The sequence below is a fragment of the Perca flavescens genome, chromosome 19, assembly GCF_004354835.1.
Source record: "Perca flavescens isolate YP-PL-M2 chromosome 19, PFLA_1.0, whole genome shotgun sequence".
Lineage (NCBI taxonomy): Eukaryota > Metazoa > Chordata > Actinopteri > Perciformes > Percidae > Perca > Perca flavescens.
Genome location: NC_041349.1, coordinates 21934662 through 21950274, shown reverse-complemented (window position 1 = coordinate 21950274; position 15613 = coordinate 21934662). Strand labels below are relative to the sequence as shown.

Here is a 15613-nt window from a genome sequence, read left to right as displayed (position 1 = left end):
CATCATTTCTTTCAACACTTCTTCAAGATGAAAACACTCCAAAGGGCTTACTTCTCATTCAAAACTATAACTTAAAAAATATACACTGCAGAGTGAAATTGCTACCAAAGGTATTCGCAACCACCTCCTTGAATCAGCAATAAGCAAATCCTATTAAATCCCTTTTAATTGGGCCCCATTCAAGCAAATCCTAACTGCTTGTGAACAATATAAGAATATAGATTGTAATGACTTCAGGGAGGTGGAAAGACCTCGCATATTAGACTCGTCAATAGTTCTTTTCCTCCTATCCTGACACACTTCTGCATACTGCACGTGTGGGATGGTTGCAGGCCAGGAGGGTGCAGTTGCCTTCTGAACTTCAATTTGCAGGTTTACACAAGCAGATGTTGTACCCAAGCTTGCGTTCAACTCCCTGGCACACACGAACACAGTGGCTCAAACATACACGCTCCGAGAACGCCACAAGATTTATAACAATAAAAGTCTCCCCAAAAGGCATTGAAACGCACCAACCATTTTGCCTTGAACTCTGGCTGATCTGCTATTTGTTACCTCGAACACTTGGCAAAACAAAAACGGCTACAGCCCAAACACTTGAAAGGGCTTATTGCTCATGTTGCCCACAAGTTCTGCCTTGACTGGCTGAAACAAACCATCACAGTTAAGCTTGCTAGACAACACGCCGAAAATACCTTGATCCAATTTGAAACACAGGCTTACTTGCTGAAGTATAAATGCTTAAATTGGTAATACCAGCAGGTAATTATTAAATTCCCCCAACCGAACAAGAAGGTTTGTATTGCATCTTGAAGCACTGTGAGAACAACAATTGAGTCACAGGTTTGGGCACCAAAGGATGATGATTATGGTAATCCAACAATGCCAAAGCTCTATTGTATGTCACAGATTTTTGTTGCAAACTCATGACCTTATTAACCTTCTTAATCCTCAACTGGGTTCTCATGATAAGGGGTTTACACGCACACACAAGCATGCACTTGCACTCAAACACTTTCACTTTGATGCCCGGCAAACACTTTAGAAGCCATATCCACCTGTTTTATCAGGCACACCTGAGGTTCCCTGCAAAATATCAGCAGAGGCCCTTGAGCCATCCAAGACAATTAACGCTCTCCCTCAGATCAACAGTGGGGGAAAAAGTGGATGGCAGCGTTTGGAGCAGAGGGCCCTCCCAGTGTAGGCACATGAGAAAGCAGGTCTGATTGGTATTAAGTGGTGAGATTAAAAAGCCATCTCATAGGTCAGGTCAGCTGGTGTTCATTTGAATGCATTACCAGGGTCCGAGGCTAGATAATTCTCTCATTAGCGCCACTCAAACCCTGAGTGACAACACGGGTGAGAAGGGAGCATGTCTTACAACACTTAGAGTTAATTAGTCCGCGTGCACTGTTGCTCTGCGCCCATTGCGTCCGCTCTCTCTTGAAATGGCCTCAACCTAAAGCTTGTGCAGTTAATCAAAGATGAGCTGCAGAGTTTTCCATAGGAACCACATGTTGATTCAGGAAAATACCTGAACATTTTTTTTTTTTTTTTCTCAAAACTCAATTCAAAGGTGCACTCTCACAACTCTCTAGTACAACATAACGTGGCGTGTACGGTAGCCTACCGTTACTGAACTGCTTCTTTCTTTGCACTTTAAATAGTTGAAGGAAAATCTCTGCCTTTTTTTCCAAGTACTTTTCACAGTTATGGTCATTTCTTTTCTATTCTATTGGTTATGATAACACGGTAGCAAGAAACTTTGCTAAATTGTCAGATTGTAAACAAGCTATCAGTTTAGCCAGAATATCAGTAAACCAGGAGGAAACCAGCAGTTATCTAAAACAATGTTGGGTATTATAGCACTCACATTAGACCTTTATCTCTCTTACCTCCCCCAAACAACATCTCCAGCTCTCTTAACCCTTGTCTTGTCATCTGTCTATGTGTTATGAACAGGAAAAACAAAGTATAAATAATAACCCAATTCTGTGTTACATTGTTTTAGCCAACTTCATTCCAACTTATTGACTTTAGTTGTACACTTTTTTTTTATGGAATTAATTGTCAATAAACCTCATTCATATTTAATTATAACTAATTTGCGATTATAAAAATCACAAAATATGAATTATTTTGACTAATAGTTAAACTCTTACAAGCTCTGCATGTTTTGGTTTTACTCGTGTGAGCTAGCTTGTTGCAAGAGCAAAAAATAGTACATAGAGTAGCTAAGTGGGTGATGACGGACAGATTGTCTCACTAAATCAGTATCCTGTTGTTTTGGCCATAATGGGGAGAGATGAACAGAAATGCAACACCGACAGATCTTGACAATTGTTAAGGTAACTACTGAATCATATTGTTTCCTTGCAGCCCAGTAGCAAATGTTTCATGGTCAGGTAGTGGTCCAGGTCCTGGGAGTTTGGGATCAATGATCTAAACCACCCAAACATAGTAGGTAATAATCCCTCATTGTATGAAAACTGTATGCACAACTATGTTAGTCCAGCGTGTCAAAGTTGAAGCAGGAAGTCATTATTTAAGCTGTGATGGACATTTACAACGGACGGTCGGGTGATAGTTTACTGCTCGCCTCACTTTTGGCAAACCTGGGTCATAATCGTCTGACTGCTTGTTTCTTGATTTCTTCTTAAGGATGTGGCTTTGTGTCCCGGATCTCAGCAAATAACTTGCAGAGTATTATTATTATGAATGGGAATGATGTAGAAACCAGAACTGTCCCTTTTAAATGTTTGATTGAAGTAGGATGTGAAAGGCCAAGGTAAATGTGGGATAACGCTCATACTGTAAGTGGCCCCCTGTATTCCTTTTCATTATTTTCAGACAGATAAAACCCATAGGTAACCATTTTCTGTCTCTAAAGTTTCAGAGGAGACTTAGAGCATTTGAATTTTCCTCTCTTTCTTTGTTGATGACATTGTGTTTGCATATTGGGAGCATGAGGTTATATCCACGTCATTAGTCTCTCTGCTTGGATCCAGGCCTGATAACTACACCGCCATCACAGTTCTATGCACTTCGCTTCTAAAGGTTCCATAAATTGTCTCTTTCTCACTTGTGTTCACTCACACTCCCACCACTGTTCCCATAAGACACAGCGCTCGGCTCATTGGTTACCACACACACGCACACGGAGGGGGGTTCTCTCTCGCCACCACCGCTGGGCTTACCCACCACACACACACACACACACACACAGACCCTGAATACCAATCTCTGCATGTGCCCTCCAATCACTACCCCCAACTGAGCGCACAGGGTTAGCTGAATATTCTAGGAGCTTTCAATTTTTCAGGCAGGTCTGCGAACCCCCTCCCATCACGCAGCGCCATCACACTCAAGGGAGTTAGAATTTCAACAGTGGTTGGCAGGGTCATCTGCAGTCCCTCAGGGAGGGACTTAAAAGAAAAAGATTTGAATTGTCTTTCTCTCTTTTTATTCTCTTTTCGTCTCGCCGCTTTAGTTCTCTGTATGGGTCCGTCATAATTCCACTTCCTGTCTTCAAGGCCTAGCAATTTTCATCCCCCTCAATCTTGTCTGCACCGCCAAATTCATCAATCAAAGACGAGGTCTTTCAAAGCACTTTTTATAGCTCCGATGTCATGCTTCTTATGCCACTGTCAAAAGTGGCAACAGAGCTCCAAAGTGCTGGTTATGCCACGGTGAGGCATTTATCCACTTGTAAAATGTACTGTAGTGGTCATACAGGATCAAATGCAGGATGTGAGTTAAGTGGCTTCCAGCTGAAAGAGGAGGAGGGGGTAGAAAAACATTTCTTCTTCTAACTCTTTTGCACTATTATGAATTCCCAGTGAAATGTCTGGCGAAGTAGGTCAATGGGATTTAGAAAGTTTGTGCTGTTTTTTTTTTTCTCCCCTCCCTCTCTCATACTCTCTTGTCATTGGAAAATGAGCAATGCGATTAGGAGAAGGGAAGATGATGAGCTACAGCGAGCGAGTGAAAAAGAGCAAGAGACAGAAAGAAAAAGACAGAAGGCAGGCTGAGTGGTGGTTTGGGCCTCTTGCGGGTCCCTTGCCAGCTGACTGAGAGACCCAGACAAAGAGAGTGAGAGGAAAGGGAAGAGAGAGATTTGTATCTGAGCTCTAGAGGAAGGGAGTGGCTGATGTCTCTTCATCTTGCTATTGAAGCAACAATCTAATTATACAATTTCTCCAGGGAATATGCATATGAGGATAATCGGTAAATAGAAAAAGGTAATTATTTGCCAGAAGTCATACCCTTTGCACCTGTAAGCACTTCGCTGATACACAAGATTGTGCTTTTCCTATCATTCACAATGAAGATAGTGTATCAGCCAGCTAAATTAGTTAGTTAATTTATAATATTAAAAAAAAAAAATTTCCCAGTTATTGAATATTTCATAGTCTGTCAAACTATAATCAGTTAAGTTTGGTCAAATACAAATGGGCCTCTCTTGGTAATTTGCCAGAATTTTCCTCAGGGTAAATCTCCGCCAGTGAATGTGATTGAATGTTACAATTAAACGTACTAATTCATTGTCAAAAGCAACTTATCTATACACATGATATATTTGGCACTTAATTGGAAAGCACATTTAGAAAACGGTTTCTTCTGTGACTTTCTACATCACGGCCTAATCAGAATAAATTCCACCCGCTGTAATGAATTGAAGTTGAATATTCGTAGTCGGGCTATTAGGGAGACTGGAGGAGTGAATTATTTAAATGCTAATTAATGTTTTAAGCTTTCCAACCTGCAATAGGCACATATTATTCCTCTGCCCCCCACAAACGGCTAATTCCAACATTCACTAAGTGCAGAGCAACTTCTTGCTCATATTTCATTCAATCAATTTAGCTGCAGTGGTGCTTCTTTCACCAATACATCTACCTCTAGCCAGTGATGAAGGAAGATGGAATCCATCAATACTGGGAGGAATTACTAATCAGCTCTTAACTGGGAATTCAGTTGCCTCATTTTTTGGTCTTTTTTAGGCCTTTATTGTCAGGACAGCTGAAGAAATGAAAGGGGAGAGGGGGGAATTACATGCAGCAAAGGGCCGCAGGTCAGAGTTGAACCCGGGCCTGCTGCGTCGAGGAGTAAACCTCCTCTATATATGGGCGCCCGCTCTACCAACTGAGCTATCCGGGCGCCCCAGGTAGAATCATTTAAAATTGTTGCTTTTATTACGCTAAAAGATGGAAGTTTTTGTTAACACATTGCTTGATTTTTAATCAAAGTTTTCCACCAGTGTCCCCACCTGACAAGCTATACGGATTACATCTGTTTAGTAAATGCTTAGTGCTTTGTGTTCTGTCACCATTATTCTGCAGAGATTTAAAGCTCACCAGCAGCTTCTGACAGAGCCAGAGATATTAGATGAACTTCATTAGCGTTGAAATAGTGTGAGATGTGCTTCAACGTTGTGTTCAAAGCAGCCTGCAAAGGAGTTCTAATGTGAGCGGCAGTAGCATTTTTCATGTTTCCACAATAGCTTGTTATTCATCATAAGACAAAGGAGAATCTCACTCGGCTTGACATAGATGGAGGAGTTCCACGAGGGTATTACTAACATCTGTTGAAAACAGTATGCACAGCCAACTGGATGTCACGATACACCATACTTATTAATGCAAACAAAGTCTCCCAACACCGAATATAAATGACTTTTTCCTTCACATGAGAGCATAAATATTAATTGTGTTAAATCTATGATGTATTGTGGTTAGGGAGATCGTTTAGTTGTTTATTGTTACACCAACAGGATGCGCATTTTATTAGTCAAAGCAGCACATCATGTGAAACCGTATTGTGAAGTGTATGTGCACACTGGGCTGTTGAATTCAAAGCTGTAGTTTCCTTTAATACCACAAGGTGACACTGTAGGCTTACAAACAGCTGCTATCAAACTGCTCATCCCAGTCTCTGCCTCTGTTAGAAGCGAAGATCAAGTTGATTTTAATTGGCGTTTTCTTTTAACGTGAACCTAGAACATTACAAATGATCTACAATACTACTTTGAGACACCTGCACTCACTGATGTCAAATACTCAGTATGGCTCTCTCAGCCTTGTAGATCTACTGCGCATTGTTCAGCACTCTCATTTAAATAATCCTACCTTAACCTCAGCATGCACAAAGCATCAACAGAAGGTCTCTGAGAGGCTTTTCGCCTTGCTCGCTCTTTTCTTTCTTTAAGTAGAGAGTTTGCACAGCTGTCCGGGGGAACACAAATGGCATTACTCTCTCTTCCTGTGGCAGGACATCTGTTGCTTTCAGATGGCATCCCTTCTGAGTCTACTGGAGTGTGCTTTATGCAGCATGGCGGCAATATGATAACAGAGTCTTTGATGGGTTCTTTTCAATGTGACAGGTGAGATTGTACAGGTTTTTTTTGTTGACTATAAAAAGGATGAGGAAATGAAAGGTGTCATTTATTTTCCTTTGTACTTAAAATAACACAAACCACAAACTGCATAATTTACTTGAGTATTTACTAGAGTACAATAAAAGATGTTGTACTGTATTTTTTCAGATTCGTCATGATAGCTGCATATCAAAAACACACTCATCTGATTCACAGGTAGATTTAAGGAGTGGATAGCTAAACACGTTAAGGTGAATGCATGTACTCAGGCACATAACAATGGTGTTATTCAAGATGAGGCCACCATTAATATTGCTATGAATCACTGACAATGCATTCATAAGCTCAATGGTGTTTTAAGCCCCCAACTTCTCCTTCCAGGCAGCGCTGCGACCTTTGACTTCAAGGCACCGAACCCTAACCATTGCCTTCCAGGCAGCACTGCCTAGAAGGAGACATTGGGGGCTTAAAACACAAATAAACCATTCATACACATCTTTCTGCAGCCACTGCTTGGTCTTATGGCTGCCTGAGCCCTCTGAGTGAGGAACTCTTCTCGTACAGATTGACTGGGAATTGGGCAGGACAGAATACTGATTTGCATCCTATTGAATCAACTTAACACTCTACACCCATAACCTCACGTCTCCTGCTGAAGACCAATATCTATAAATGACCCCGACAATTTTCTAAACATGAGACAATAGTGCTGCTATAAATTTTGGATCTACAGTTAGATGCAGCATGGTTGATTAGTTTAAATGGATAGACTCATCTAATTTGTATGATTGTGTGAGTCAGACAAAAACTATGCAAAAACTGCTAGTTTTTTAAGAATGTATAAAGTGAATCATTTTGATTATTATTCCGTCTTCTCCTTGGATTGACCACATTTGTATTTTGAGATAATCTTTGCATACTCCCGTCCAGACTGGTATATGGTTCGGCTTCGCTTTGCGTCCGCAAAGTCCACATGGAACAATCCAAAGCGAACACTGAATCCATCAGCCCACTCAAAGTTGTCCAACAGTGACCATGCGAAATATCCACGAACGTTGACCTCATCTTCCTGTATAGCTATACACAAACACAAAGAGTTAGAACACAGAAAGTACTTCGTAATTGTGTAGATTTGAAAAGGGTAATGCAAGTGCACCATTTATTTTTTATAATAGAAGTATACCGTCGTACTTTGAAAGGCTACAGCCATCAATGAAACCTCACAAAATAAGCACATAATCAAGATTTCTAAAAGCGTACCAAGAGAATGAATTAATACATATAAACGCATGTATTACTGGTTGGCCAGATGGTGGTGTCAAAACAAACAACTTTACATTGGGGCAATAATTCCTGAGCCTTAAGGTCTGAAAATATAAAATGATTATTTGTAATAAAAATAGTTTTCTTCTGTTTTCGTGAATGATGAAAACCAGAAAAATCTATTATACAGCCTTATTCTTTAAAGTATTTAGTGATATACCTAAATATCTCCCCAAAATGTCATCCAAATTAATAAAACTTAAGGCAAGGACTCTGAGAATTAGGCTACAGGTCAATGATGTTCAAAACTAAACAGAGTAAAAAACTCAGATTTGTGACAAAATGTATACCCAACTGCAAGAGGTAAAGGTGTAACAAACCACATTTGAGCATTATTCTTACAATAGTCAACCAAATTTGTCAGGCTGTTATTCATTGGCAGCTGTAGGACTGACACCAATGTGTTACGTAGAGTGTTTCCATAATCCTGAATTAACCCTTGTGTTGTCCTTCCGTCAACCTTGAAAAAAACATTTTTGACGGCTTTTTTTCACGTTTTGTTTTTTGCTTTTTCCAACGTTTTGTCCTGTTAAATTTTTCTTCTACACATTTTCAGCGCTTATTTCTACGTCCCATATTTTCTGATGTAAAACAAAAATTTAAAACGGGTCAATGTGACCCGAAGACAACACCATGGGATCATATTTTATTTTTTGTCATTTGCCCCATTGTATTGGACCCTGTTACTGTCTGCTAACGGCTTTTTGCTTATTTCCGATGCAGATTTACCAACCATTACCTTTAGCCACTTCCAAGATGGTGTCCTTGTAAAACCCTGAGCGCTGGACGTCCTCAATCTGCAGCGGCCCCACCTGAGAGAAGCCATTCTCTGTAATGTAGACTGCTGGGTTGTTGAAAGTGTCCTGGAAAGTCATGGGGCAAATATTATTGTCAAACAAGGCATCTCAGCTGTCACACATTCCAGGGAGAGACAGATTGGTCTGCAGTGTACCGTTTAGCTGCATTTCAACGGTGCCAAGCTCAAACTAATGGCCTGTGACAGGGCACAACAGCAGGAAATTGCAATTGCAAACACTTTCAGCAAAGTAACTGTTTCATTCAATGTGACAGCACTAATGAAGCATCAATGTTTTTTCTGGAGGTGTTAAAAGGAGATTACCGCATCCAAAATCAATAGCAAGACACTAAACAAATGTCAGGCTGTTCTACTCGTTTGGTTGAAGGCGATTTGTCTTCTTGTCGGTCAATTCAGTTTGATGCCAAGAGAAAAAAGAAAAATGACATCACATTTCAGCTGATTGAATTCACTCTGGAAATAAAGGATGTGTTCGGGGATACTTTGTAGTGATGTGGACTGAAGGAGATGAGCTAAAATGACCCAAAAAGATGGACCAGTAGTTTTACCTTGATGTACTTGAGAAGTTTCCTTAAGCCATGGGGCACTACAGCGAGCCATGACACACCACAAATAGGCCAGGATGGATCCAGAACTACTTCTGCATCTTGGTCGCTCACCATGCACATCTTTCCACAACCTCCCCCAGCCTTGACTTTACGAGACGTGTAGTAGTTCAACGCGAAGAAGTCTGCGGTGCCCAAAATGGCAGGTTCGTCTTTTGAGAAACTGGGCAGTCTTGAGCTGCCACTGCATCCCGTCTTCTTACTTTGGGCGTCGATGGCAGATCTCATTAATTCTGGGTAATCTCCAGTAACAAACACGGGCCAGGCAAACCACCCTAGTGTAAATGCAAAGTAGCGTTCCGTGGCAGCGATATCCTCGGTGCAACCTGCGTTTAACGGCTCAAGCCAGTCGCTGTTGAAGGCCAGAGACACTGCACCCTTCTGCTTTGTCCTGTAGAAGGAGTTGTAGCTGTGCCAGGCCATGGCGTGGGCACGCAGCATGTTATGGCCCACCAGGTAGGCGGCAATGCCTGGTTCTTTTAACCCCGGGGCGTGGATGCCGTCTTCATGGCCCAATTTGGCGCACACATAGGGCTCGTTGATAGTGATCCAAAGCTTGACGCGGTCACCAAATGTTTGGAAACAAAACTTGGCATAGCTGTCAAACAGGGTTGCTATATCTGGTGATTTCCATCCACCTTGACCTTGGAGAGCTTGAGGCAAGTCCAAGTGGTAAAGTGTGACCATAGGTGATACATTGCAGGCCAGCAAATCATCAATCACCTTGTTGTAGTACTGTACACCTGTTGGACACACATACAATGCACTGCCATTTATGAGTGATGAGGTAAAACGGCACTACAACCATCACATAAGCTTGTTCCATTTTCTTGTTTTGGATTCAAATATGGCATGGGTCTAATGTGGATATGGAATTACCTTTTTGATTGACATGTGATGTGGTCCCATCAGGCAGGAGGCGGGCCCAGGAGAGAGACAGACGATAGTGCGTCAGTCCAAGCTGCTGGATGCACTCCAGATCCTTCTCCCACAGCTCGTAGCTGTTACAGGCCACGTCTCCATTGTGCTCCTCAAACACACGGCCTTTCTCGTGACAAAATGTGTCCCAGATATTTGGTCCCTTGCCGTCTGCCTGCCAGCCTCCTTAATGTACACATAAAGGTTGTTTCATTTCATAAAAGTAGGCAGGATGTTGACATAAAAGAAATCACAGTAATGTTTCTATTGGGATTTCAAAGAATTCGTTCTGACTGTATCTTTGGCTTATCTCCAGTCAGATTTGTTTTAATTTTGCTGCAATTTTCCTTTTGAATATAAACACAATGGTCTGATTTTTTTTTAAGTGTGTTAGTTTTACATAGGGTGACCTGTGAGCTAGTTCAAGTTCATCCACTGACTCAGAGTCTGAGTTGGTCAAACAATAAATGGTGAAAGGTCAAGTCTGTATAGTTTGTCTTGTGTGCCATCTAATATACAACCTTTAAGGAGTCATTGTATAAATCCTTGTTTGACATATTAGAAATGTATAAGGCTCATGTCATCTCCCAAACAGATATGCAATGGATTTAACATAACATATACATCCCCACAAACTAGGCAGTAGGCTACCATAGATAGAAAACAGCTGCTGCTGTTGTTTAAGTTGACGTTAGACACAAAGTTCTAGTCTGAGCGATACTTTAACTATAGTCTTTGTTGCATTTCTATCATTATATTAAACTGCGTGTTAGTGATAGTGTCCAATTCAACGAATAACTAATTTCATTAATCTTGTGTTTAACGTTACCCAACGCTAACTTACCTTCTATTTGATACGCAGCAGTTGCCGCTCCCCACGCAAACTCTCTTGGAAACATGTTTGTTTTTTTTCAGCGGTTTTCAGGTTTTGTTTAGGAGTACCGCGGTATGTCTCATAGAAGTCTTAAACTGGCCGTTTTCACTGCGTCACAACCACGGATGCATTAACCATTAACTAGGGTCATTATCTACACAAGACCAAAAGATGGACCATACAGGCGTTGCCATCTTGCTTATTTGGGGCCAGAGTCTGTGCAGTAAATACATCACGGAAGTATTATAAGACGAGCAGAGTCGAAGTCCCGCCCACACACCCGGCCGACCAATCGGGAGTCGATCACAACCATAGACTGTATATTATTAGTATATTAACAGTCTATGATCACAACTCAATCATGATGTCCTAACCGCATCCCATGGTTTCAACCCCTTATTTGTAACTAATTGCAACGAAACGCATTTCATACATTTACAAATGCATCAGCGTACCACCTAACTACCTTTGTGCACTGATAATAACTAATAGTGATCTTAGATATTTTACAAAGTTAGCCTACTTGGACACTACCTAGGTTACTCATCATGTCATGGGGAAACTTCCTTCTTTCTTCAGATATCACTTGATTTACATTAGTATTTTTTGTTTTGGTTAATGTTGAGTAAGTTATTTTTTTGGGGAATAAGTGTTTTGATTATTTGTAGTTTAATTAGTAATGTTTTATTGTTAGTTTGCCCTGTGTGTCAAAACCTGGTCTGATCAACCAGTATATCCCCTTGGTTTCTACTTTGTTGGGTCAGTAGACCTTTTTCACAGCACAGGTGTATTCAAAACCATTAATGATGGCTGCATTCCACTTAGCAGAGGCCCTGGTATTGTGCATGCTGACTTACTGAAATAGTTTACCGGGATGCTTGATGGAATTGAGCCATTGTTAAGGTTATCAATTTCAGCTGTGCTTTTCCTACTATGACGAGTCAAAATATCTGCTGTAAAAAAAAAGGTCCGTTGTATGTTGAGTTTTTTTTTTGTATTAAGAGCTTGATTTACATTCTGTTTAGCTGACCTCTTTAATGGGCCCAAAACTTTATCTCATTTTTGTTTGTAAACAGTTTAATTTGCTATTTTGGGGGTGAATAAAACCCTTCCTTTTAAAAACTTACCTGTGACTCCTTGTGTATAAGGCACACAGTATGATAAGGAGGGTTAGTCATCTTGTCACCACAAATTCTCTCCGTAATCTTTATTACAGTCTAATGTATGCAGTAGCCTACCCCACACACGCACACGGATACACATTTCACACAAATGTTAATACCATTATTAAGGTGTCTATAAATAAGACCTGGATGTTCTCCATCTCTCTGCACTGCATATTATTTATCTTTGACATTTTGTGTATTTAATTAATGTATATTAGTAAATAATAGGAGGGGTTTATCATAAATCATTACCATCAGGGTTCAAAATTAGCACCATTTACCAGCCAAATGCTGGTAAAATATGCAAGTGGCTGGTAGATTGGCATCACTCACCAGACAAAAGAACAATGGTAATCTATTGAGTGGCTGGTAAAAACATTCACTAGCCATTTGGCTGGTGGACAGACTGAGGGTCAGATCAGAATCATTTATTCATTTCAAATTGTTACTTGAGCATCATCCATTGCGTTTGCTGCATCACAACAATGTGACAAATGCAATGCAGACAGGAAAAGGTTAAAGGGTGCTTGTCAAAGAACACCAAGGTCCTGAAAACAAACATTGGAGGTGAAAGCATTATGGCTTGACGCCGGAAGGCATACGTTCTCTGGCCTGTAATCACTTCAGTGCTATCCTCTGGTCCGTGCAGTTTCTATAGAATGAAGGGACTTGACCTGATCATAAGAAAGAAAATGGATTGTTTGCCAAACATGTTTTACTCAGTATACAGGTAAGCTGATCTAAAAACCCTGAGTGTCACAGTAAGTAACTAGCCTATGCAGAATATATTTTTTTTTTTTTACTGTAGTGGTTGCTGTAACTGAACTACTGTTTGTTGGGTAAATGGTTTTGTGTATTATTCTGCAAAGTTATTAACTACTGTGAAATAAACGTGGTGAGTAAGACAGATAGTTGCCTCCAAGAGAAGAAGAAAAAACTCAAGTAAAGTAGGCTGTAATTACCTTAAATGTATAACTTGAGTATAGTTGCTTTCCACCACTGAAGCCTGAGTGTGGGTAGGCCATTGCAAACTCAACAGCATCAAAAATGTCTCTGCTTTGGGTTTTATTTTGAAATGCGGACCGGATACGGTTTGAGCTCCGAGGGACTTGACAATGGTGGAGCCCGGGGCAGAGGACTTCTCAATGGACAGAGAACACTTTTTTCAAATATACTTTTCAAAGAAACAGTGGAGCTAAACGAGATACAACAACCACTTTGGATATTCTTTTTGAAGCGATGTAGAGCTTTAAACTTTTGTTTCCCGGGCATTTGTAGCACACTTTGAGCTGTCGTTGTAGCGCTTTAGTGTGTGTGTGTGTGTGTGTGTTTTTTCCCGGAGTAGTTTCCTGTTGGTCCCTGGAAAAGAAGAGAAGGGGAAAGTTTACTCCCGCTTGTTTTGGATCCGCATGTATTCCAAAGTACCGGGGAATTAAAGTAGCTAGGTGTTAAAAAATCCTGGCGAGTTTCCAAAAGTTAGTGCGGATAACCTGGTGACTAACGTTACTGCAGCCGCCTCCCGTGGAAAAGACCGCACTGAATTGGACTCACGCTATGCCCAACAAAGAAAACCTCAACAACTGGACAAGTTATAATTTAGTAACCAGCAGCACACTCGGCATTTAACATTTTCGGACTCGTAGGGTTGGAGGAAATAAACACTCACGCCAGGATGGAAAGGGAATTCTAAAGGAGTCGTGTGGCAAACAAAGGAGAACACCTCTGTCGGACTGAATACCGCCGAGCAAAGGGAAAGCCTTGTGAGAAATGGAGGAGGAAGGCTCGCTTGAACCAAACAAGATACTGGCAAGGGTCTCGTTTCTGTCTTTAACGGGGACCTTTTCATAACAAAGCTACTCGGTAGCTATCAACTAGCTAGCTTGCACACCCATCAGCCCCGTTTAGTATCGAAACATTCTTTCCAATGCTGCAGTGGTTTTCTAATCGTGTGTGAAAATGAGGGTGGATCTGTTGCAGTTGTTTGTGATTTTGCTGCTCGGTGGCGGCGGCGGCGGTTCGGCGGTATCATCTGATTGCAAATCATATGATGAACGCTCGAAAAGCGGTGGGAAAAGCCTGCCGTCCGACAGGAAAGTGGTCTGCAGCAACATGGAGCTCCATCAGGTGCTACCCCCGGACTCCTTCCCCAACAGGACAGTCACGCTGTGAGTATACAGAAGATGCATTTTGCATTCATTTCAGCTAATCAAAACACATCATTCCTATCTCCTAAACATTTAAAATACTAAACTTTGAATCTGTAAGTTGTATTACCAGGTTTCAACTATCCACTGCTGAAGGCTGTACGTGAACTTTAGGCTACTTAATATTCCCTATGTTGTCTTCTTCTAAATAGTTTAATGCAGGGACTTAAAGATAGGCTATCTGTGATACCTAATACACCTAAAACAGTTTCTAAATAGTTGATCAATATATAGGCCTAAATGTGTGATTAACTTCCATATCATCCAGCTTATTTATAATAAGGGAAAGATAAATCTGGCTTGAATGACATGTCAGCCGTACATCACTCTTTCACAGCTGCATACTGCCATGGTGTAAATGTACCCCAATAGTAACTGCCTGTCTTCCTGTAGTGATTCACACACAGGGAGATATTTTGGCTACTAAATCAGTGTTCGTACAAGACACTATCTCTTAGCATACCTCCAAGGCATTTTAATAGAGCTAAGAGCCCATGTACTGTTGAGTTAATCCTTTTGGTGTTTTTTTTTTTCCCACTTGGCTGCAATTCGAAACTCTCTGCTGGGGTTAGATCTAGTTTATGTGGAACTTTTTTTGTTCAGTGTTTTAAGAAGTGTACATGTACATACATACAGTGCTTATATGGCATTTTAGGTTGGTCCTTGATTGGTAATGTTTAAAGTAAAGAAAGTTCACTTTATAATTCAGAAACCGCAGTTGTGATTGTATGTCATCCACAACACAACCATCAGCCATCAGTGTTACATGTGTTAGTCTTTGTGTGACCACCCTCACAATTTGTAAATACATACAACTGACAGCACAGGTGGATTTCCCTTACAAACCTCTTCAAGTTATACCAGATTTAATTCAAAAAGCAGTTTTGATTTAGGTTTTATTCAGAAAGTGCTTGGCAGAACAGAATAACTGACACCAACGAAACTTGCAAAAAGACATTGAACAAGAAATTGAAAGCTGTGTGTCCAGTGTGCACTTGTGCTTTGTGGTGGTGGCGGTGAGCGATGCGGGAAATATGAGAATACCAGGGCAGGGTGCAGGAGTAGAAAGCAAATAATAGACTCCAGGGAAAGAGAGGGGTAATTTGGCTGGTAAGGTAAGTGAGGTTGCATGCTGTAACCAGTTTACCACAAACCACACATATTACTTTGAAGCACTTTCCAAAGATTTTTAAATCTGCTTTCCATACGTATCGGTTTTTAGTAATTTTCTAGACAATATTTAAGTACAATTGCAGTTATGTAACCAATAAGTAATTAATATTTCTTAACAAAATTACATCATTGTTGCATGGAAATGCAGACGCAAGCA

The 15613-nt window shown here is 40.8% G+C and overlaps 2 protein-coding genes across 2 annotated transcripts in view; one reads left to right on the top strand and one right to left on the bottom strand.

The window, feature by feature from the left end:
- Positions 1–6486: 6486 nt before the first annotated feature.
- On the bottom strand, positions 6487–11165 carry gba3 (glucosidase, beta, acid 3). Its single transcript, XM_028563754.1, has 5 exons — positions 10884–11165; positions 10001–10225; positions 9065–9864; positions 8439–8562; positions 6487–7453 (listed from the first exon to the last, which is right to left on the bottom strand). The coding sequence occupies exons 1-5, from the start codon at positions 10936–10938 to the stop codon at positions 7239–7241; spliced, it is 1419 nt and encodes a 472-aa protein (XP_028419555.1). The 5' UTR covers positions 10939–11165; the 3' UTR covers positions 6487–7238.
- A 1982-nt stretch (positions 11166–13147) lies between these two features.
- The window catches only part of adgra3 (adhesion G protein-coupled receptor A3), a 35326-nt gene continuing 32860 nt past the window's right edge, over positions 13148–15613 (top strand). Inside the window, exon 1 of the mRNA XM_028563753.1 lies at positions 13148–14244. Coding sequence (XP_028419554.1) covers positions 14036–14244 — 209 coding nt within the window. The 5' untranslated portion in view covers positions 13148–14035. The remainder of the gene's footprint in view (positions 14245–15613) is intronic.

What these genes read in the sequence shown, in the direction of transcription:
- gba3 (XM_028563754.1), bottom strand. Translation starts at nt 10,938, where the DNA reads ATGTTTCCAAGAGAGTTTGCGTGGGGAGCGGCAACTGCTGCGTATCAA. An exon ending in ATCACATGTCAATCAAAAAG is followed by an intron (nt 9,865 to 10,000) that starts GTAATTCCATAT and finishes TGTGTCCAACAG; the next exon opens with GTGTACAGTACTACAACAAG. An exon ending in CATCTTGGAAGTGGCTAAAG is followed by an intron (nt 7,454 to 8,438) that starts GTAATGGTTGGT and finishes GTTTGTGTATAG; the next exon opens with CTATACAGGAAGATGAGGTC.